The following is a 24349-nucleotide window of genomic DNA, read 5'->3' as shown; positions in this document are numbered from 1 at the left end:
ACTGTAGCTGTCTTCAGACACACCAGAAGTGGGCATCAGATCCCATTACAGACAGTTGTGAACCACCACGTGGTTGTTGAGAATTGAACTCAGGAAGAGCAGTCAGTGCTCTTAACCACTGAACCATCTCATCAGCCCCTGATCCTGTTTTTAATCCAGTCAAACTAGTCTATGGAGAGAGAGACAGACAGAGACAGAGACAGATAGAGAGACAGAGACAGAGACAGAGAGACAGAGACAGAGAGACAAAGAGACAGAGACAGAGAAGAGAGACAGAGACAGAGAGACAGAGACAGAGAGACAGACAGAGACAGAGAGAGGAGGTGTGGAGTTGTAGGTGCACATGTCTACATATGCCCATATGAGTATATGTGGAGGCTAGAGGAAGAAGTTGTATGGCTTCTATAAGTCTCCAGTTTACATTTTGAGACAAGGTCTTCAGTAAATCTGGAGCTTGCTGGCTAGCAAAGTTCTTGGATCCTTCTGTCTCCTTCCCAAAACACTGGAGTTACAGGAACACATGGCCATCCTCAACTTTTTATATGGGACTCCTGCTTTCTCAACACGCTCTCTTACCCACCGAGCCACTTCCCTAGCTATAGTTTGTGTGTTTTGGTTGGAGAGTTGGGACCATGACTACTGTTCAGAGGTATTAGTGGATGGTATACGTTCATTTCTGTCGTTTGGTATCTCTGCAGTCCTTACTTGTTTATTTACTGTGGTAGCGAGGTGTATTCTTTCCTGTTGCACCCTGGATGTTTGTCTTTCTCTTCAGTATGTAGAGTACATCAGTATTACTGCAATGAGGTCAAGAATTTCTTTAGTTTATGTTATCAAGGAAATTTTTCTCTCTCTTTCTGTTCTGAAGAAGTGTATTTGTAGTATTCTGTTGCTGTGGTAAAACGCTATGTATGACCAAAACCATTGTGGGGAGAAAAGGGTTTATTTCAATTTCCAGCTTATAGTCTGTCAATAAGGAGGCCAGGACAGGCGCTCAAGGCGGAATCTGCAGAGAGACACTGGAGGAGTGCTGCCTTTTCTGGTTTGCTTGCCTCACTGGCTCAAGTGCCTCTCTCACACAGTCCAGGCCCATCTGCCCAGGGATGGCAGCTCCCATAACAGTCACTGATGAAGGAAGTCAGTACCCCACAGACATGCCCAGAGGCCAGTCTGGTGGAGACCATTCTTCAGTTGAGATTCCCTCTTCTCATGTATGTCTGTGTTGTGACAAAGTCATAAAAACTGACCAGCACAGATAGTTCTGGCTATAATAATTTGGGTTGGCAGTATTGTCTTTCAGAGCTGGAGTTCCATTGTTTCATGCCTTCTTGGCTTTTAGTTTTGTTCAGAAATCTACACAAAGGTAAATTTTGATGGGCAGCTTTAGTATTGTTTGTTTTGTATGTTTAGTGTTTTAACTATAATATGATATGGAAATATTCTTTTCTGGTCTTGATATTCTAAATGATTTTTGTGTCTTGATAGCTCTGTCCCTTTATTTGGGGGATTCTCAGCAGTGACTGAAAATGTATTTTCTTCCTCTATATCTTGAACTTCTCACTCTTCTATGCTAATGAATCAGATTTATTTGATCTTTGTGTATATGTGTGTACACACGTGTATGAGCATGCATGCATATATGTGCATGCTTGTGTGGAGACTTGAGGTCAGTGTAGTTACTCTCTACCTTACTTTTAAGACAGAGTCTCTCACTGCATCTGGTACTCACTGACTGAGCGAGCCTGGCTGCCGTAGGCCTAGGGATTCTCTGTCAACACCTCTCAGCACTGGAATTTGAGATGTGCACTGCCATGCCCAGTGTTGTCTGGTGAGTGCTAGCCTACATCTTCACATGACAAGCGTGTTCACATGCATTGTCTAGTGAGTGCTGCCTGTACACTCACATGACAAGCGTGTTCACATACCGAGACATCTTAACAGCTCTTATATTGGGTCTTTTAACGATGTCCTGTGGATTTTGTACATTTCCCTTCATATTTTCTTATTATTTTTGCCATTGTCTTAATGTTCTAATTTGTATATATACCTAGTCTTCAGGCCCTGAAACTCTGTTGTCTACTTAGAGAGGCTTTCCATTGAGCTTTTATTTGACTCAATGAAATTTTTATTTACAAAATTTCTGTTTGACTTTTTTCAGTATTTCTGTCTCTGTTGAGTTCCTCATTCATGTCCTGCATTGACTTTATTTCATTCAGATGGTTGGTTGCTTCCTTTTTGAATTCCTTCAAAAGTTTGCTTATGCTGTCCTACTTCATTGAACATTCTTACTTATTCATTCATTTGGTGTGCATGTCATGTCTGTCACCCTCCAGTTGAATGGGGCTGGGTTTTGGTTTATTTTTATTAAATGCTATTCCTAACTCAGTGCTGGCACATGTGGTAGAATGTCATATAGACAGATTGTGAATGAACAGAACATCAGAAAGCTGACGTATAACACTTACTCTAAGGAACAATCCAAAGCTGGAGCTCCACCGAGGACAAGGATGGGAAGATGGAGGATCTTTCCCTTGGATTTGCCTTATTTTCAGAAATGTTGGGCCCATTTTCATGACATAGAATTTGAAATTACTGTTGATCAACCATTACTTTTGAACTATTTGGCTCTGGGTTAAAAATACCTATTAAAATATGATGCCTATTTTCCATGTTATTCAAGCTTTTGCAATTCTTCTATGAAATAAAAAATTTGACTATAAAATACTGCTATTGGCAGAATATGAAGTGAGAATCGGGCTACTGAGTTACTGATTTAGAAATCTGTTCATATCTATTCAGTTTCTGGGACTGAATGTTAGAAATTTAGATGGCAAAAGGAATATTATTATTTTAGCATCTCTTTTCTGAAAAATTTAAAATGGTAACAGCCCTTAGGTGGCAGCAGATCTGTGACAATGCTCATGAGCCACTGTCATGGCCTGTTTCTTCCTCTTCACCATTAAGGTGTTAAATTTAGAAAGACAGACATCCAGAGGCACAGTGTGAGCAGAATTCAGTACTGCTTCTAAGTGAGTAATGGGGCTCCTGCTGAGGAGAGGGTGGCACTGTAAGCCAAGGGCAAAGCCCTCCCGCCTGGACGCACTCAGATGTTAAGTACCTTACTTGCCTCCCCAGGAATTCCGACAGAAGTCTTTGGACTGGGAGAAGCAGCGTCTGATTTATCAGCAACAGGTATCTTCTCTGGAAGCACAGAGGAAGGCTCTAGCTGAGCAGTCAGAGATAATCCAGGTAGGCTTGAGCCATCGAATGCATGGGTCTTGACTGAATCTGACTTAACACCATGCTCCTTCTGATGGACGCTATTGTCTTACTTAGCTTCTCTCTGCTAGTCTTTGTGTGCTCAGCCTCTACTTGTGGCTTAGCCTCTTCAGCATCTAAAACACTCAAATTCCTCATCTCCTCCTGTCACCCTTCTAGTCCATCTTCACTCTCCCAGTCTTGGTCCCCACCCTACTCTCCCCTCATCTTTGTCCTCTGTCTCCCTTTTTTCCCATTTCTTTCTGCCTCTGTCATTTGTTTTTCTGACTCTGCTTCTGTCTGAGCTTTGCTCATCGCCATGGCAGCTTGAGTGCTTTGGCTAAGGAGCCTCAGCCAGGGAGCACAGCTAGTTTGCCTGGAAAGACTCTCACTGCATTGGTAAGTGTCATAACGGAAAGTAGTGTCTTGGTGGCTACAGAAGGGCTTTTTTTTTAGTTAGTGGTAAGAATTTATAAAAACTAATGATTCCAGCAAAAACTAAATGGACACTGAATTTAGGATATGTGTTCTTGGGAGATAGCCAGCTCCTTCACCTCTTCGTTAAAATCAAGAATATAAGGAGGAATGGACAGAGGGTGGTGAGTATATATAGCCACCCTCTTTTGTCTGCTGCTGGATGCTTATCGGGTGTGTATGTTATTTGTCGTATAACAATCCATCCGCACTGGTACTTATCTCATTTCTAGGATGCCAGAACAGTCGGGGTAAGTTCAGAGAGCTAGAGGATGATGTTTGGCTTTTAATTTATTTTATGTATATGAGTACACTGTCACTTCCTTCAGACACACCGGAAGAGGGCACCAGATCCCATTTCAGATGGTTGTGAGCCACCATGTGGTTGCTGGGAATTGAACTTAGGTCCTCTGGAAGAGCAGTCAGTGCTCTTAACCGCTGAGCCATCTCTCCAGACTGAGCCTTCATTTTTAAACCTTCATTTTATTTTCTTTTTAAAGCATTGGCATCTTCTTTGTCCCTAAAATGCCAGATGTCTGGTACACTATTGTGTATAAAACAACTCAGCTACACCCCACAGAGTGAAGATCTGTTTCGTTATCTGCAAGAAGCTACTGACCAAAGTAGGACACTGGAGCCTTCTGGGGGCTTGGGGTAGGACTGGAATCAGGGTCTAACGTGATTGAGAAAGTTCTGTGTTCTTAAGAGGCTATGATACACTGCTGTAACCTAATTACACCGTTAGACTAGGAAAGAACAAATTGGGTTTTTGTTCTTTCAATCCTCATTTTACTCATGTTTATTGATTATATAATCTTTAAGTCACTGATAACAAATTGCTATTGTGATTAATTCCATATAATGCAAACTTCACTGTTAGTAAAAGTGGAGTTTTTATTTAGCAGTCACTCAGCTAGAGCTAGAATAAGATAGCTTTAAAGAGCTGACATCTATGTGCCCACTAAGGATATTTGAATTCTTCTCATAGTTTTATTTTACATAAAGTTATCTGATTAGTTAAAAGTATTACTTATGAATGTATTTCTCTTTCTCCTTGGTAAACTCAACAAGAATTAAAGCTTCCTGTGACTCAGTTTGTGTCAATCAATGCTGTATGCTTATCTTTAATAAATATTTAATTAAATCTCTGTTACTTAGTGTTAATAATTGTTATCATCTTGCCAATCTTGTATGTAAATGAGCATTAGAAGTTTATAACAGAGATTGTACCTAATTTTCTTTTCAGTGTGATATTGAATGCAGGGCTTCACTCAGCCTTGGCAAGCAGTGTACCAGTGAGCTAAATCCCAGGCCATCCTGACTGGCTTTCTGAGTGCATTAGTGTTAACAACATGCTTTCTTTTTTTTGTGCAGCTGTTCTTTGAGACTTCCTCCTTTTTTGTTTTAAAGAGGGACATGGCATTAAAAAAAGATTGATTTTCTTTTATATACATGTATTGGTATTTTGCCTGGATGCATATATGTGACCATTGTTGTACAGTGCCACAGTGCCAGAGCAGGGCATTGGATTCCTGGACTGGAGGCATAGATCATTGTGAACTACAGTGTGAATGCTGGGAACTGAACCCAGGTCCTCTGGAAGAGCATCCCATGGCGCTCTTATCCAAGGAGCCACCTCTCCAGCCCAGTTCTTTCACCTTAGAAAGCTGAAACTGGGTACACTTTTACTCTTATTAAACTGTTACAAAGCAAATCATGGCATCAACTCATTTTCGAACAGGTAAGGACTTAAAATCCCTATAATATGACAGGATAACATCAATGGGATAAAGTGACATAACGTAGTACTCAGTCTGTGCAGTTTTATCCAGCTGTCTAAAAACTGCTCTTTCACATGTGGCTGTTTGAGACAGAATCCAGTTGAGCTTGACTCATTGTATTTAATTGATATACAGGACAGCAGAAACTCTGAGAATCTGAGTAAATGTTATGAGAAAGAAGTGAAAAAAAATTCCTATTTTTAACATTGAAGAAGATTCAAAACCAGCTTCACACACTTTGAGTCATATATTTGTTTGGGTTCATCTATGCAGCTCTTAAAGTTTTATACTCCATGCTTGTTTTAGAAAAAAAAAAAAAAGATGAGTGTTCTCTGTCTTGGCCCTTTTTTTTTTTTTTTTTTTTTTTTTTTTAAAGTAGTTTTGGAGCTTCAAAGAAGCCATTGTTACAAACACATTGCTTAAGAACAGTGGGGTTTGAGGCAGCAAAGGGCTTTGATTTTTCCATTGCAGCACCAGGTCCTTAATTGTCTATCAGGGTCGCACTCAGATGTGTCCACACAGGCCATAGAATACCTGTAGGCAGCAGCCTGAAGAGCCTACAGGACTCTGAGTTCAATGCGCACCATGCCCCTGTTGTATCTACTGCCTGGCATACTTTGGCAGAAGTGCTTTCTGTCTCCCTAACGCAAATTGCCTTAATGATTTCCTTACTTTCACTGACATTTTGTGTAGATGAGATAACCCCACCCTTCATTCAGTAAAACAGTGCTGAATGCTTAGCCAATAAGGGAGATTTCTGCTCTCTTGAAAGAGAATACATTTGTGCATGAAAATATATATTTCAAATATGTCTACCTGTAAATATATCTAAAGCTAGCCAGTTAAGAGGAAGAATTTTAGGAGTTGTTTCTGTGATTTTCTGACTTGGCTTAAGGTTAAAAGAGGTATTTCTGGGATTAGTGCCCCTGTAGGAATGAGTGAGTTACACAATTTACTATCTTGTGTAGTTAGATTAAAAAGGTAAAAAGAAATGTAAGATTAATTTTAATATATTTTATTTAACCCAGTATGTCAAAATATTATCAGTTCAAAATTTACATTCTTTTTAATAAGTCGTAGACACTCCACTGTGTGTTTCATAGTTAGAACATTCTTCAAGTCAGACTAGCCAAAGCTCAGTGCTTAGTCCCCTTATGGGCGTAGTAGACAGTAGAACTGGGGTATCCTTTCTAGTCCATGAAAATACTGTCTTTTTGCACGAGTGAAATAGTAGATCAATAAAAGAAGACTGTTGATTTTCTAAACTGAGGCTAATTCTAAGTAACCAATGGAGACTGACTGGTTACACTGTTAACACGGCTAAAGCTCAGTGCTGAATTCAGATGACAGTGCCGTACAGTGTCAGTGTTGAGGTCTCAGCTTATGTGTTGTCTGTCCTCCTGAACAGCTCCAGGACTGGTGGACAGGTTAGGGGTGGGGTGAGCTGAGGTGCAGCAAAGGACCACAGCCATTTTCTCCTTCCTGCCTTCAACCAATATTTACATTTACTTATTCCGCAGAGGGTTCTGTGTAAGGCTTCCTCTTGGGAAGAAGAAGGTCGGATTGATTTTGAGTCTTTTGCCAATTGCTTGCATAGTGGCTCATATTGAACCTGTTCTGAGTCTTCTTTCCCATGTCATTCTAGGGATCTGGTGGAAAACAAACTGCTTCCACCCTGAGGCCTTGAGCTTGAATTTACATAAAATTATTTGTCTGTGTCTTTGCCTCTCCCTTTTCAGGTATTTTTTTTTTTTTTTTTTGCATCTACTTTGTGTCACCGTATTGTAAGGCACAAGAGTTTAATCCTCAGTTATGTACAATAGGATCTTTAAATCTGTAGCAGATGGATTTTACAGAGATATTTCTGTTTGAATTTCTAAAATAAAAGTGGGTGCCTTTCTTTTAGGAGATGTTTAAAATAAGAGAAGTTTAACTTTATAAATGATTTATGTCCATTTCTGATGTATAGATGAAAAACCAGTCTAGATACTGAATTAAAACTTGAAAAAAACAGAATGTGAGAAGCCAAAAATACTTCGGCTGCCATGCAGAGCCAAAAGGTTAGGCACCGTACACCACAGGTTGTGAGACGGCTGCTGAAGAGGTCTTATTTGAGCAGAGTTCAGTAGGATAGGCCACTAAAAGGAAACGTCGAAACCTGCTGATAGCCAAGCCTGCCTAGGAGTGACTCTTTTCTTTCCTCAGTGATTATAATTATTGATTATTCTTCTGTTATCTCTCTTTTCCCTATTAATAATCTGTATGTTTTTAGGCTCAGCTTGCCAACCGGAAACAGAAATTAGAGTCTGTGGAACTGTCTAGCCAGTCAGAAATTCAGCACCTGAGCAGTAAGCTTGAGCGGGCTAAGGACACCATCTGTGCCAATGAGCTGGAAATAGAGCGCCTTAATATAAGGGTCAAGGACCTGATGGGAACCAACGTGACTATCCTGCAGGAGCAGCGGCAAAAGGAGGAGAAACTGAGGGAGTCTGAAAAGTTACTAGAGGTGTGTGTTAGATTGAGTAGGTTAGGGGTATGTCCTAAAGCGAGGCCCCAGAATGCTCAGCTTCCTCCTTGGGCTGAGGCTGATGGCTCAGCTCTCGATAGCTGTATTAATACTGTCCTTGTCATACAACTTATAGTCAGCCTCCCTAGTTGATTTTCTCATGAAGTAGAAACATTGCAATATTATCTGACTTTTTTTCTGGAGTGTTTTGCAGGCTCTGCAGGAAAAAGAGCTAAAGGAAAGTTGTAATAGTATCTTTCTTTTTTCTTGAGTGTTTTGCAGGCTCTGCAGGAAGAACAGAAAGAGTTGAAGGCAAGTCTTCAAGCTCAAGAAAGCTTCATTCTTGATGCAAAAATGCAGGAGAAACTGCAAACGAAACTAAAGGCAGTTGACACTAAGCACTCAGTAGAAAGGTCTGTCTGACCCTTAAATGTTATTCTGCTGGTCCATTTGATGGTTTGACATTGAATGCTGATTTTAATATAGAATATTTTCCTTTTTGTGTTTGATCATCTTGCCTTATTTGATTTTAATTTTTGAGTTAGATTTTTATTGTCATAAACTTTGCATAGATGATTTTGTCTCCTTTTCATTTAAGTCTCTAAGATTCTGAGGATCATAAGATTGGAAAATCCTTATTCTCTCCTTGTTGAGTCTTGGAGGGCCTCCCTGCCTTAGGAGACTAAGGGATGGTGAAAAGTAACTGCTTGTCACCAGCCTGAGCTAGCTAACCTTTGAAAAGTGACTTTAGGACTGGAGAGATGGCTCAGCCGTTAAAGGCTAAGCTCACAACTAAAAATATAAGAGAAGTGACTTTATTATTATTATTATTATTATTATTATTATTATTATTATTATTATTATTATTATTATTATTGCATTACTACTACTACTACAACATTTTGAAATAGGATCTCATGTATTATCCCAAGGTATCTTCAAAATTATTATGCAGTTGAAGATGACCTTGAATTCCTGATCCTCCTGCCTTTACCTCCTAAGTGCTGGGATTACCAGTGTTGTTACCCCACCCAGTCTCAGGGCTTCAGTAATGCCCTGGGAGTTCTCTACCAACTAAGCTATAGCTCCAGCCTGGGGTTTATTTTTATATATTCATCATAGCTAGGGCAGGTTTATAATAAAAAATAATAGAGAAAATGAGCTTCCTTTTGTATAAGTCAGATATGCTTCTGTTCTTGCCAGACTGTATTGTAAAGTTTCTTTGATAAGGAATTAAGTGAAAAAAAAAAAAAAGGAATCAAGTGTCAACAAAATGGCTTTGCTATTTTATGCAGCTTTTCCCCTTGAAACACATGCTAAATCCTAGTAAAGATTAAATTGCTGATGACCGTGATTGTTCTCCTGGTATTTTCCCCCCTACAAAACAGACTACATACCAAAGAATTCTAAGGAGATTAATTATAAGAATAGTTGGGGCAACAGGCTGGCTTTGCATTGTTCGTTTGCCAGGATGAGAGAGCGACCTCTTTCCTCCTCCTCCTTCTGTTCTCAGGTCTCTGGAGGACTGTCAGGTGGAGAGGAAGTACAGCTCTTCAGGGCAGGGAGTCTTGGATAATGTGCTCTCCCAGTTGGACATAAGCCACAGCAGTGAAGAACTCCTACAGGCAGAGGTGACTCGTCTTGAAGGCAGGTAGATAATTAGCTACACATTTAAAACTTGAAGTTGGGGTTGGGGATTTAGCTCAGTGGTCCTCAGCTCTGGAAAAAAAAATAAAACTTGAAGTTGTTAGGGTAAACTTTGATCTTTACATTGACTTAGTAAAACAGTGCAGTAGTGAAAATGAAGTTGTTTTCTCTCTAGCATTCACAAATGGCCTGACTCTCTAGTTCACTGAGAATACAGAAGAGACTGTCCTATCCTTCTGCCAGCTGCCTGCATCTGGGCCTGTGCTCTGTGGAAGTATTTGAGACTGACTTGCTCCTGCCGTGACTTTCTCTCTAGGGCTTTCTTCAGTGGTTTATATGGACAGAAAGTATTCTGTAAGCTTTTTCCATTTTGAAAACAATCCCCTTTACGTCTCTAACTCCATCAGAATGTTTCCTCTTTCTCTGTTCTTCAGAACCACATTCTTGAAGACTTGTGTATTCTGACTGTTCCCACTTCACCCTTTACCTCTTAGGTCCCATTCAGTTTAGCTTTCCTTTCCACTCCCTCACTGAAACTGTTCTTGGAGGAGACACAGTGGGCATGTCTTTCTTCCTTCTTTCTCGTTTGTGGTGTGATTTAGATTTGCTTGGCTATGAATTGAATGCTAACTAATGGCATAGTGTATTGTAGCATAGCGTGGCATAGCATGACATAGCATGGCATAGTGTGACAGGTAATGTTTTTTATTTTAATTTTTTTTTTTTGCCGTAGTTACAAACTTTATTTTGTTTGTCGTATTGTAAAGGTTCTATTGGAAAGAGTTTGACATTTTGTTTTAAACTCATAATTGCTTATATACTATTTTTTTTGATATGGAAAGAAAGATAAAATATTTACATAAGCTACTAGCTTTCAGACAAACATAACAAGAAAACATACCACTATACACTTTCTAGGCTGACTTGATACATTGTATCCTTTTGTTTTCATTTTGCTGCTTCTAGAAAGCACTACTATTCAGTGTGCTTTGTTTGTGCAGCCCTCCGCTTTGCACCTTTCAGAGTGGGTGAGACACTTGTGATCACTATTGAGGTGTATGTGTATGCTTTAGACTGAGTCAGAGAAAACTTACTGTTATTATTACTATTACTAGTATTGTTATCACTTTTTTTAGACAGTTTTTTGTTTTTCCTGTGCAGCTTCGGCTGTCCTAGAACTCTTTTCTGTAGACTATGGTGGTCTCAAACTTAGAGATTGGCCTGCTTTTACCTCCCAAGTGCTTGGATTAAAGGTGTACTCCACCTACCATGTGTGCTAAATAAAGCTTATTATTAGTCTTTTGATATTGGAACAAAATTTATGTTTTAAATTATAGTTGTTGTATCTTCCCCCACCCTCCATTGGCTTTCTGATGATCTTCGTGGTCTTCTTATCAGGTTCAGAAGTTGTGCCTCTGGGTTTGACCTCCAGCACTACACTGAACACCTTAGCCCCTCAGGTCCTGCTTTTTCCATGAGTGGCTAGGACACTGATTTTACTCTTCTGTTAGCCTCAGTGTTTAGCATATTATAATCATAGTGCTAAATAGATAAATATACATTCTACAATTTCTGGAAATAAAATTAGAATGAATAAAGACAGTGTTCAGTAAGAATGGCTTAAATTTTTTTCTTTGAAGAAACTAGTGAACAAGAAGCTGCTGTAAACAGTGTGGTCTTTAGTTTGAATAGCACCTAAAACAGGAAAGGTGGCGCTTATTCTTGGTTTTTGTGTTATTGTACTACAAAGAAAATATCTTTCTTTTATTTTATTTTATTTTATTTTTGTTTCATGTGCATTAGTGTTTTGCCTGCATGTATGTCTGTGTGAGGGTATCAGAATTCCTGGAACTGGATGGAGTTGCAGACGGTTGTGAGCTGCCATGTGGATGCTGGGAACTGAAGCTGGGTCCTCTGGAGGAGAAACCAGTGCTCTTAACTGCCTAGCCGTCTCTTCAGCTCCCAAAGATGATCTTTTTGAATGATAACATACCTGGCAAATTTGCTGTGTTTGTGAAACAATGCAGTACTAAGCATCCGTAGAACAATTTAGAAGTGTGTGCTGTAGGGGATAAGGGCTAATGGCCAAGTTTGGCAGGCATAAGAAGTAAAATGTTTTAACCATAGAGTTTTCAGTTTCAGAGACAAAATATTCATGTTAAAGAGTTGAGGAATTTAAATTAGCATATTTAAAGTAGAACATTTCTAGAAAAATTTATCTTCAAGTTATAAAAATTGAATTATATAAGGCAAATGGGGGGCAGGGGTTAGGTCGGAGCCAATTTAGTTTCTGAGAAGGTATGGTCATCAAGGGTCAGGGGAAGGAAGTGCTTTGTGGTGAGGGATGATTACACTGATACAAGAGGCAGGCACGGAGTGAACGGCCTGATGGCAGAAGTAAAGCTTAGCAGTTTGGGTGAAAAAGATCCTGTCAGAAAAGAGCACTGGACTGCGAGGTGTGCTGCCTTCGTGGTCTTAAGTCTCAGAAAGATCAGCTCTTGAGTAAGAATAATGAGCTGGGGACTCTTTTAAGAGTTCTTGTGGTTCTGCAGAGTATGCAGGGTGTGTGTGTCTGTGTGTTGCTAAGGGTGATGAAGTGTGAGTCTGTTGTGACAGTCCCTGGTGGCTTTCCCTCTCTCACAGAGCCAGAGAAGACCCGTACAACTAGAACAGAACTGTTAGTAAAGCTGCAGTGTCTTTATACTTCCGTAAAGTTTAAATGAGGGGAAGGAGTGGAGGAAAACACAGAGGACAAAACTACCTCAGTGCTGACATGGTTTGCTGCATCAGTGATAGGGGAATTGCAAGTGACTTAACTATAAAGTTTAAGGTGCTAGTAGGAGGTATCTTGGGCATCGAGAGGGTACACTTAGATAATCCATCTCATGAGTTTCAGGAATTTTATTTATATGTGGTTGTATTTCTGCCATACAGTTTGGAATCTGTGAGTACAACATGTAAACAGCTGAGCCAAGAACTGATGGAGAAGTACGAAGAGCTGAAGAGGATGGAAGGGCATAACAATGAGTACCGGACAGAGATAAAGAAGGTGAGAGCCTGCGTCTGTGCCGGGCTCAGGGCTGGGCGGGCGGCGCTTAGTGAGGGATGAGCTCAGGACACTGTCCGATGGTCAGTGGAAGAGCGTGGCAGAAGTTGTGAGGAGAAGCTGCTCAGGGGACAAGGAGGGTAAGAGAGGATGATATAGGTGATCAAAGTACATCGTGCATGTGGGGGAGTGTGAAAGCCTGTACATTAAAAACGTGATCGAATATGTTCATGATGATTTCTAAACAAGTGTATTTATTATTCTTCAAAAAAGATATTATATGACGTATCATTTGGTATTTTCTTATTGGCTAAAGATGAATATATATTTCCTTTGTGCTGTGGAGTAGTTAATGTCCTCATTGACTCTTGAGTTATTCCGAGCCTTTTTATTAAGGGGTCCTGTCCCCTGTGTGCTGACGCACTCTAATCCTGGCCTTGGGAGGTGCAGACACAGGATAGCAGGGCTGGCCTGGGCTACACAAGATTGTCTCAAAATACCAAAAATAAATAAAAATTTTAGGAGGATTTATTTGGAGGATTAGTCTTGTTATGTAGCCCAGGCTGGCCTCAAACTCATGATCCTCTCGCCTTTTGAATTCTAAATACTGAGATTAGAGGTGTCTGTTACTCTACTTGGCTTAATTTGTGTTTTTCATTACTTCTTGAGATTATTGTTAGTTCGTGTGTGTGTGTGTGTGTGTGTGTGTGTGTGTATGCATGTGTGTATGCATGTGTATGTGGGTGTATATGTGTGTGTATGCGTGTGTGTGTGTATATGTGTGTGTGCATACGCATGTGCGTGTGTAATCCAGAAGTAGATATTAAATGTCTGCCTATTGCTCTCTCCCCACACCCTTACCTGCCTCAGGGACTCTAACTGAACTCAGTATTCATTGGCTGACAAGCTTAGCTGGCCATTGAACTCCAGAATCAACCTGTGTCTGCTGTCTTTCTCCCCCGTGCTGGGATTATAGATGTACACAACCTTCCAAGGTGAATTTTATGGGCGGTGCAGGAATCTAGACTGAGGTCTCTCTGCTCCTGCTTGCAGGCCTGTGATAGACTAAGCCATCTTCCTTAAAGGTTCTCGCCCCTTTCTGTCTCTTATTTTTCTGTTATTTCTCTTCTGAGAAACAGAAAACTAGATAAAGAAACAAACAAAAACCTAAAACAAACACGCTTTAATTTGTTGCTGTGAAAAGAATGAAAGTCTTTTCATAGAGACTACATAAATTAGACATAGACTTTGTCATCGACCCCTGTGATTGAGTAACACATGTTCTTCTAAGACCTAATGCATGATTTTGAATTTAACCACCAAATTTTCAGAATAGTTATACAAGTTGGTAAATTGATGATTTTATGTATATTTAATCTAGGAAAAATTTTATGTCTTAAGGTAAGATAAACATTACCTTATTTTATTAATTTTTTTTATATTTTTCTTTGTTAAATTCTATATATTTTAAACATTTACTTGTCAATTTCACACATACACACACACACACACACACACACACACACACACACACACACACACATACACACATGTACGTACGTACTATGTATTGTATCATATTTATCTCCGGTACCCTCTTTTATTCCCTTCTGTGATCTCCTTCCCTATGTTGTCTCCTTCTTTCTCTTTGTGTTTCTACTGAGTTTAAGTAGGGTTGCTTACATGATCATTGATAGGGAGTTATCTACTAGAGCAATTTACCAGTGACTACACTATTGAAAAAAGTGACAACCCTCTCCTGGCAGCCATTAACCAGGTGTTTTTCTCTCCAAATACTTTGTTCTTCTGGGGCCTTGTGTATGCTAGGCAAGTGCTATAACCTTGAGCTACATCTCTAAACCTTGGTTGTTGAGATGGTGTCTTCCTGCAAAGTTCAGTCTGGCCTTGCGACCATTGGCCAGAGCAGGCTGTTCTCAATCTTAGGGTCTTCCTGTGTCTGGCTCTGCCTCCTAAGTGTTAGAATTATGGCTGTGCAGATTCATATGCCTGAATCCTAAATACTTTCTCTGAACTTTTAATGTTTCTTTTGTGCCTCTCTACAGCTGAAGGAACAGATTCTGCAGGCTGATCAGACTTACAGCTCTGCCCTGGAAGGAATGAAGACGGAAATCTCCCAGCTAACCCGGGAGTTGCACCAGCGAGATATCACTATTGCTTCTGCCAAGTGTTCCTCCTCAGACATGGAAAGGCAGCTGAAGGCAGAGATGCAGAAGGCGGAAGAAAAGGCCGTAGAGCATAAGGTAAAGTCCACCCAGAGCTCTCCACTTAATGTTTGCTTGTTTGTCTTAAATGAATGAATTTATTCAGGAATAACTTCCTTACTTACTTCAGTGAATTTTTAGTAGATACCTGCTTTGGGCTGGTTAGCAAGCAGGACAGTGAGGGTTGGTGGGGAGGTCAGATGAGTACAGACAAGTGGTACACGGGCAAGGTGTTGGTGGCACAGCTGAGGAGTTAGTTATCTAAAGATCTCGATTCCTGCAGGAGAATGAGAAAGCTGGAAGGGACCATGCGGAGCTAGTCTGATGCAAGACGTGGCCTGAGCAGTGGGCCAGGGCCCACCAGTCAAGGGGCATGGGAGTGGATGTGCTGTGGAGATGCTGGCTGCACAGTTGGCTCGGCTTTGGGTTGGATTAGACTAGGGTAACAGAGGAGACAGGAAGAAGCTGTTACTGAGGGATGGAGCTCAACTAGCTGAGTAATGCCCTGTAAGGAGGCAGAAAATGGTTGTGGTGTTGTGGTGGATGATGCATTCTGTAAGAGATGCCGTGATGGGGAAGCTAGTGGAGCGGACATTGGTTTGGCACATTTGATTTAGATAAAGCCTGAACTTTCATATGGAAAAATTGATTAGTTGGCTCCACTAAAAGCCTGAGATTCAAGGGTTGGCCATTTAGTTCTGGAAGTCCTTGCATGAAGGTGGCATTTAAATCCCCCTCCCCAGCAGCTGTAGTGAAAAGAGTGTGCAGAAGAGTGACTTGGATCAAATTTAGGAGATTTCTCAGTTGGGGTCAAAGAGTGAGATGGAATTTTAAAAGAAGTAGCAGTGAAGGAGCTCCCTAATCTGCTGAGGAAGAAGGCTGTGAACGGAGGCAGGAATCTTATAGAGATAGTCTAGCAGAAAAGCTCAGCAGAGTGAGTAAATGAATGTTTTATGAAAGGGCAGTCCCACGTGGTATTGGCAGTAGGAAGTCAATGAGAGGCGGACGCAAGGCGTGGCTTAGGGTCTTCCCATGACTGAAACTTTGCTGCCTTAGCTCTGCCCATCACTGAGTGACATTTGATCACATGCATGCTGGTTTACCTGCTGACACACCTTTGACACACTCTTAAAAAGTATATGTGGGGCCTGGGAGACACCTGAGGGAGTGAAAGCCCTTTCTCTGCAAGCATGAGGACCTGAGTTGGGATCCCCAGAACCTATATAAAAAGCCAGGCATGGCTGCGTGTTCTCTTTGTTAGCCTAGTATAGCAGCGGGTGGGGACAGCAGACAGTCCTGAGAACTTGCTGGCTCTGGTCTCTGCAAACACACATGGAAGGCACACCTGTGCGCTCATGGGCCTGCAACACACACAACACCCCATATGTACGTACACACAGTTTAAAAGTTTATCTATATGGATAGAGAACGTACACTAGAGAAAATTATATGGAAAAGCTTTGTAAGTATCTTTGATTTACGTGCCCCCCCACCCCCACCCCCGATTTTCCTTTCGCAGGAGATTCTGAGTCAGCTGGAATCTCTCAGATTAGAAAATCGCCGTCTCTCTGAAACAGTGATGAAGCTGGAACTGGGCTTGCACGAGGTATTCACAGTGACACATAGCTTTTGTAATGTGAAGCCTTTGAACGAAACTGTTAATGTTGATGTTAGAAGGAGGTAGAATTAAACTAGTTTGAGCAGTCCTTTAGTAGGTAGAGTCTCCAATGAGATCCACGTATCCTGCTGCCAGAGGACGTTTTTGCTGTAGCAGTAGGATATTGTTCCTGTTGTGTGTTAAGATGCATACATAGTCTGTGTTCTCAGCAAGTAACGTGTCTGTAAAGGGTTCAGCATGGTGCTCACAGTAGTTCTGAAGCGGACTTTGGGTGCTGCTCTCAGTGCTATGTTACTGTGCTCAGTGTCCTTATTATAAAGCATGCCGTTCCTGAAATAATTTAGTCTTTGTTGTATTTCTATGAACCATATTTCACTTATTCAAATATTCTAGAATACTTAGTGCTAGATTGAACACAGGGTAAATGATCAAATTCTTGACTCTCAAGACATTATATTAATTTAGTAGAGAATATGAGAAATACATATAAGCTACTGTGAAATCAGATCAGGATTGGCTAACGGACAGTATGATGTTCATATTGTAAAAGTCTTACAGCTTATAAAATGGTGCATCTATTCTGACCCATCTTTTCTTGGTATAGGTCAAATGTCTGAAGATTGAATTCTTTTTTTCTGAACTTCCAGGGAGTATTCTGCCTCCAAAAGGATACACAATCACAAAAGGCTCCCTATCTGCTCCCAAGTAATTCCAATTTTACAGTCATGGAGGCCTAGAGCGAAGAAAGTACAAAAGGCTAGGAGAACACTTTATTTCAACTAGGAAAATGGGGGCTATTTTCATAATCTTTCAGATGGGCAAGATTCTCTAAGCATCATGAAGCCATAAAGGATTGTATAACATAAAATGTAAAATTTCTGGATGGTGAGGGCTCTGTTAAAAAACTGACAGTAGAAGCCAAGTGTGGCGGCCCATGCTTATAATTGCAGCCTCTTGAGAGGCGGAGGCAGGAGGACCAAGAGTTCAAGGTCACACTGGACCAGACCCTGCCTCAGAATAAACATAACAACAGAGGGGCTGGGAGTGAAGCTTAGAGGGAGAGCCTGGATTGACAGCTCTAGCCCTGGGAAAGAAACAGCAGTTGAGGATCAGTAGGCCATATGTAGACTGGCTACCAAAGTGACAAGTGAGAATGTCCTACAGGGCGATAGGAAAGAGGCCCGGTAGGAAAAGGACAAAGAACTAAGTAGATATTTCATAGAAATGTAAATTCAAGTGAGCGAGTAACCAACATTTTTAAAAATAAAATTTTCTTGCTAATAGGCTTGATAGTGATTTAGAAAGTTAATATTTGGCCTCTCGGCAAGTATTTTAAGAGCAGGCTCTCCCATGCACATAGAGGTGGTCTTCAGTCCAGTTGAGCCATGGACGTGAAGCTTGTAAATACATGCAGCCCCAGGTCCACCTCAGTGTTTCCACCTGTGGTATTAATAGCCACGTTCTTCAGTGTCCTCAGCAGTTTGTATCCCCAGAGAACCCCTTACAGGAGTAAAAGTTCAGAAATGGGCACAGCAGGTGTTGTGAAATAAACTGTTCACTTAAATGGTTGATTTGTGATTGTACTCTGAAATATGCTGTCATTTAAGATAGAAATATTCATTTATGTTTCTACCACTCCACATCCCTTGATTCTATAATGAAAACAAATTCTTTAAAGCAAAAACCCACATGGATGGGAAAAAATAGAGGAAACAGTAACCAAACATTTAACATATTTAATATAATTTTATTTTTGTGTGTACGGTGTGTGATTGTGTCTGCTTGTGCATGTGTGTGTATGTGTGTGTTGTGTGTGTACATGCACGTATATGTGTGAGTGTATGGAAGCTAGGGGTTGATATTGGGTGTCTTCCTCTATCATTCTCTACCATTTGTATTGAGGAAGAGGCTCTCACTTGGACTCTGAGCTTGCCAATTGGGCTGGTCTGACTAGCCAGCTTGCTCCAGAGATCCTGTCTCCTTTTACCAAGTACTAGGATTACCAGCAGTCTACCATGTCCGCTCGGCCAGCATTTACATGAGTATTATAGATCTGAGCTCTGGTCCTCTTGCATGGCAAGTACTTTACCAACTGAACCATTTTCTCAATCCCATAGCTAAATATTTTATAAAGTCTTATCTAGGAGATGGAAGATGGATGGAGGCAGGGGTGGGGCAGGTGGCTAACCAGCTGGCTGGCTTAATGACTAGATGGATGGATAATAAATGGATGAATTAGTAAGCGAGTGGGTAAGTGGATAAGCCAGTAGGTGAGTGAGTGAGAGTGTAGCCAACAAATGACTTTGTATGCCCTGATAAAGCCAGTACTGAGTGCGTAGTAATTTGTGGACTAATATGGTTTACATTATAGTGTTCTTTAAAAAATGTGTCATTTGTCAGTATTAGAGTGGCTCCCGGTTCACATTAAAGAACTGAAAGATCCCAGGAATGTTAAAGGCAGACTGCACAGGGTTCTGTGGTGCTGAACCTGTCCTGAACCCTTAATGGGAGACTGACCCTCTTTCCCTACTGAGTAACTGAGTACATGCCTTACGCCCCAGTTGTCCTGCCACCTTTCCCAGTCATGTGCCTGGACTAATTGTTAGTGAGGTAATAGCCCTTAGAGATTTCAGAAAGATGCACAGAGAAGTTTATCTTCTTTTTAGGTATGGGCAGTGGTTCTCAACCTTCCTACAGCTCTGACCCTTCAATACAGTTTCTCATGTTGTAGTGACCCCAACAGTACAATTATTTTTGTTGCTATTCATAACCATAATTTTGTTATGATATGAATTTTAATGTAAATATTTTTGGAGAAGACGTTTGCTAAAGGGGTTATGACCTATATGTTAAGAAATGCTGGTTTAATGATTTCAGATATCAAAATGGTGAAAATCATGTCACCTTTAGTTTCTCTGCTTTCAGAGTTCTTCATACGTTACAAATATCTGTACAGATTATCAAAACAGAATTACTAGGAAATGCCTTTTTGCATGTTACCACCTAGGAAGGTGAATTTAATTTTCCAAATTACTCTAACTATCTTAACGAAGGCAGCAGCTGTGGTGACTAATATTGGCCACTTTAAAGTTGAGTAGTGGTTCATAATGCAGCCCTGCACTCTACAGATACAGCGCTGGGTGGGCAGTTGGCAGTGCAGCCGTGTCCTGGGAATACACTTCTCTGAGGTCTCGTAAAGCATGGACAGCTACTAAGAGGTCTTGTCATTCCTAGTCTACAGCTATATTACACACTAGTGAGTTGACAGGTAAATTACATTTACCAGAGCTCTATTGACTAGCTTACTTTCACAAGTTTTCTTTGCAGAAAATGAAATATGTTAAACTGTAAAGATCATTCATTATAATTTTGTAGAATGTTAATTAATGAAAAAAAATTAGAAAGTAGATGTATATTTTCAAGAAATATGATGTATGATCATAGAACTAAGACCAGTTCGTGGTAGAATTCCTGCCATATAATCGAGTCTTGGCTTTTATGTTGCTAACTTCATGTAAAAGTACATGCCAAGAAGTGTTTTAAATGAAAGGGTGTTTACTTTAAAGCTACCCCTTTGGCCACAATTCTCTTTAGACCCTCGTGTTTAAATTACTTTCTTTGAATTAGTTCCTTAATTTCCTCCCACAGGTGTGTGTGAGGGTGGGAAGAAGACTCCTCATTCTTCTTGATTTCCTGTCTTCTGACTCTTGAAGCTTTCCTCTGCCCTGTTTCCATCCCTTGGATGCTCGTGTACAGAGGGAAGCCACCTTGCCTTTAACCTTGTTCCTTCCTTCACTCTAGGCAGACTGGTGCTTTTCCTGTGCTCATCTTAAGAGGGCTAAAGACAAATCTTTACTTTCTCTAAGTAAAGCCATAGTTAAAACTAAAACAGAAAATATTTTAGCCAGCACTGTTGTAGATTGATCATAATTACCCTTAAACATACTAGTGATTCTAGTGTTCTTTTTTTATTAGGCAAAAGAGATTTCACTAGCAGACCTTCAGGAGAATTATATTGAGGCATTAAATAAATTAGTGTCTGAAAATCAACAACTACAGAAAGATCTGATGAGCACCAAATCTCAGCTGGAGCATGCTACTCACATGTGCAAAAAAAAAGATGGCAGGATCTTTAACCCAGCACACAGCAGAACAGTCGGGTTCAAGAATGCAGAACTTAAGTAAAGTTTCTTAAAAGTCTCTTTGAAGTGTGTGTGCTACAGTGTCATTTCCTGCTTTGAGAAGACTTTCTGGCTTAGAGATGTGCAGTCATCACAGGCCCTGGTTTAACTGACTGCAGGGTGCACAAGCCACTCAGGTGCTTCAGCCCTTGTTTCATTGCAGCTTTTGCTCTGTGCACCCTGACTGTAGATGGAACCCCATCTTGTTCCCCAGAGTCTTTTCATGCTGCCCCCCCCCTCATCACACCTGTTCCACAAGAAGTAAAATGTGGCTTTCTTTAAAAAGTGCCCATTGTATTTTCGATCAATTAATTTTAGTTGTTACCATAAGAAAGGTTATTTCAGTGAGAAGCCACCTAGCTTTAGTTTGTTCTGTGTAGCTTGGGTGTTTTCATACCAGAAGCCTTTGTTGGCACCTTCACCCCCACTCTCACCCACAGTGACATTATGTGTTTTCTCTGTGCACGGGGTGCCCTGGCCCTGTTCCCTCTGAACCATAGTGGCAGCTCGTTTGGACTCTGCTGGGATGGAAGCATGGGAGCAGAGCCTGAGTGAGTGAGGAGCACTTGTCTCCAAGTGGGCTGTTCATTTCTAAGCAAGAGTCTGGCTGCTTAGCCCCTTATGAACATGCTTCTTTCAGCGTTTATTGGAAAGACACGTTGCTACAGTTTTTCATTGATTTTGTTTTCCAATCTGCTATCCAGGCCAACCCATGGCCAGCACAGACATGATGGAATAAAGACTGAGCAGTACAAAACAGGTCACCACTCGCCTCGAGGACAAACGTTGGATAGCATAGACCCCGTGGCCAGGGGCCCCAGCCCCCTGAGTTGTCACATCAGCCCCGGCAGCTCCACCATCTCTCTGCCTTCCAACTCTGTATGTCAGGCTCGCTCTTTGCCTTCAATGCTAGATATAAATGATGCCAACTTTTCTGACAATCTGTCTGACTGTGCGAATGACCAAGAAGAGTTTGTATCTTCGGTATGAAAACTTTCTCATCTTAATATTTATTTTTACTTTTAATTTTAAGATAAAGAGGGTGACTTTTTTCTTACTGGGTCCCAGACAGTACCCCAATATTGCTTTCGTATTTGTAGTTTTACTTGTGAAGGCACATTGAACCTAGATGACTTGAGATTCAAGTTCTAAAATTCTTATGAGTGTAGGTATTCGTTGACTTTAGTCCGCACCTTCCTGCCTGCCTTTCCCTGAGAGGGCTGACCATACCACAGGGATTGGATCAAGGACTCTGTCTTAAGCATGGATAGTGAGGAAGGAAAAGAGGGGCTGTTGGGAAGGAGCGGTGGCCCGGGGCTGAGGGTATCGCATCTGAGGTGCGCAGACCATGATCTGGGTACCTGTTAGCCAGAGGCTGTCTTTGACCCCATGCTGGTTCCTCCTCCCCACCACTAGGCTCCAGTGTTCTTTACCCTCTGTGGGGAAGCCCGGTGTTGGGTTATTCATTGCCTGTTGTCAGCAGTGCTGTCTTTGTGAAAGTTTAGTAACCTTTGGTTTTGTTATTTGTTTTTTAAATGTGTCAGCAATTCTATGGAAAGATTTTCCTGTAGTTTTCAAAATAAATGTCATTTTACTTACATATAGTTAAAAAAAAAAAATCAATGCCCTGAAAAGAACCTTTCTTTAAAGTTTGGCACCCGACCTTCCCTGCCCTGTGATGATGTGGATGTGATTTCACAAATGTCACCTTTTCCAGTTAGTGGGAGCATCATGTGCTTCCTTCAGAAGTCAGGTACTTGATGGTCACACTCTACAGGGCCAACATAGCACTTGCCTGTTTGACTGCCCACAGAGCTGTACTGTGGCCCTGCTGTGTCCACGGGTGAACACACAGAAAGCAGGAGAGCTGACTCCCACTCTCCTAATGGAGAGAGCAAAGGTGGCCTCATGTTTTCATTCCTGTCTCAGTGTTCACGTGATGATGGCAGGTAACACCCTGTTGTGTGAGAGCTTTAATTCCAGCACCAGTTACTGTGGTAGCCTTGGGAAAGTCATTTCTCACGTCTGAAACCCATTTCTGTTTTGTCAAATGGAGACAACAGGGTGTATATATGTTTATACTGTGTGTGTTTATTTCCCCTGGAGGCAATGATTTGTGCTAACTCAGCGTTTAAGGTGACTTCCAAAGTATGACATTAAACGAGAGCAAAGTGCATGTGCTAGATTTCCTGTGTTACCTTCAAAAATCTGAGATCTGAAATATCACCAGAACCAAGAGTTGCAGATCAAAGACCTTGGAGTGGAATTTTAAGAAAGGGAAAAAATATTGATTTTTAACTGGCATTTAATTTGTTTTCTGTAGATTTTCAGTGCTTTAAAGTGAGGGTAACGTTCAGAGTTTTGAAATAGCAGGCATTGGCTGTATTCTGTCAGTGGCAGGCAGCCATTCTGGTCTAAGCTGATACTCTCAGACTACTGACCACATTTTCTATACACTTTACGTGGACACTCTTTGGGTCAGAAAGAAAGAACTCTCCGGTGGGATGTTTTCAGAACTTGTCTTTTTTTCTTTCTTGGCATTAAGATGAAAATATCTCCTCAGGAAAAATTCCCCCTTTAACAGGGCTAGGCAGAAAATATCAAAATGTCAGGGCATTCACCCCTGTCTCCTAACACGTGTCCTGATTTGTCCCTCTCCCAGTGCTCGATGCCCGTCTCTCCACTGGGATTGATAGCTACCAGGTTTCTAGAAGAGGAGGAGCTGAGGTCTCACCACATTCTAGAGCGCCTGGACGCCCACATTGAAGAACTGAAAAGAGAGAGTGAGAAGACGGTGAGGCAGTTCACAGCCCTCGTGTAGTGCTGAGCAGCCACACACAGAAGACTGGTTCTAAAGATCTAAGAGCAATGGCTGCAAGAGCAGCACTGAGGAATCTGCAGATCGGGCACTTAGGTATTTTCACTGGCTCATTTGAAGGACTGCTTCCAGTAGTAACCTGTGAGAATAAACTACCTTGCAGACTTTCTCACATGAATATTTATTACCACAGAGCAATACCTTTTCTTCCTGACTTACATGTGAATAGCTGTGTACTAATTAAAATAAAGATTTTGCTATACTGTTTGAAAATAAAGTAACTACAGAGCTTCCCTTAAAGGAAGTATGTAGCGGAAGCATGCCTGTGAAGTTACTCAGCTTGCTTCTTGCACTGTCTCACCTTGTTAGGTGCAAAGTTTGGCTACAAGTGTGTCAAGGGGCAAGGAGGCTTTTGCACACCCTGAAGGAGAAGAAAGGATTGCACAGGTCAGAGCTGGATTTAGTGTATGGACCTCTGGGACATCTAGTCTGAATGCTCAGCATTTGCATGCTGAGGAGAGGGTCAGATGGGAGACAGGATTTGAAGCCACATTGTTGATAACCAAGGAGGGCATGGAGAGAGGAGAGCAGGTTCTAGGCAGCTAAGGATCACAGGAGCCAGAGCGACATAGAAGTGGACCATGGAGTCAGGGCAAGGAGAAGACTCATGCTGGACTTGCCAGCTCAAGGGCCTCCGCTCCCTCCATTCTCCCTGCTAGAGGGTCTTTCCCATCAGCACATGACATTCCTGGTATTCTTCCTTTCAATGGGACAGAAAAGCTACCCACCGGCTGTTGT

General features: G+C 41.3%; 1 protein-coding gene across 11 annotated transcripts in view; it reads left to right on the top strand.

Moving 5' to 3' along the window:
• The window catches only part of Cep63 (centrosomal protein 63), a 51476-nt gene extending 27648 nt beyond the window's left edge, over positions 1 to 23828 (top strand). For 6 of the 11 annotated variants that reach the window (XM_039081193.2, XM_017595591.3, XM_039081195.2 and 3 more), the window contains 10 exons: positions 3136 to 3249; positions 7786 to 8019; positions 8302 to 8432; positions 9533 to 9670; positions 12601 to 12715; positions 14776 to 14973; positions 16454 to 16540; positions 20528 to 20733; positions 21438 to 21717; positions 23396 to 23828. In XM_039081193.2, coding sequence (XP_038937121.1) covers positions 3136 to 3249; positions 7786 to 8019; positions 8302 to 8432; positions 9533 to 9670; positions 12601 to 12715; positions 14776 to 14973; positions 16454 to 16540; positions 20528 to 20733; positions 21438 to 21717; positions 23396 to 23554 — 1662 coding nt within the window. In that variant the 3' untranslated portion in view covers positions 23555 to 23828. Of the gene's footprint in view, positions 1 to 3135; positions 3250 to 7158; positions 7253 to 7785; positions 8020 to 8301; positions 8433 to 9532; positions 9671 to 12600; positions 12716 to 14775; positions 14974 to 16453; positions 16541 to 20527; positions 20734 to 21437; positions 21718 to 23395 lie in introns of those variants that run through there. The other 5 variants (NR_045200.1, XM_039081199.2, NM_001037772.1 and 2 more) reach the window with 5 other exon arrangements.
• Positions 23829 to 24349: the final 521 nt, after the last annotated feature.

The sequence above is a fragment of the Rattus norvegicus genome, chromosome 8 (genome assembly GCF_036323735.1).
Source record: "Rattus norvegicus strain BN/NHsdMcwi chromosome 8, GRCr8, whole genome shotgun sequence".
Taxonomy (NCBI): Eukaryota; Metazoa; Chordata; class Mammalia; order Rodentia; family Muridae; genus Rattus; species Rattus norvegicus.
This window is presented reverse-complemented; position numbering and strand designations above follow the sequence as displayed.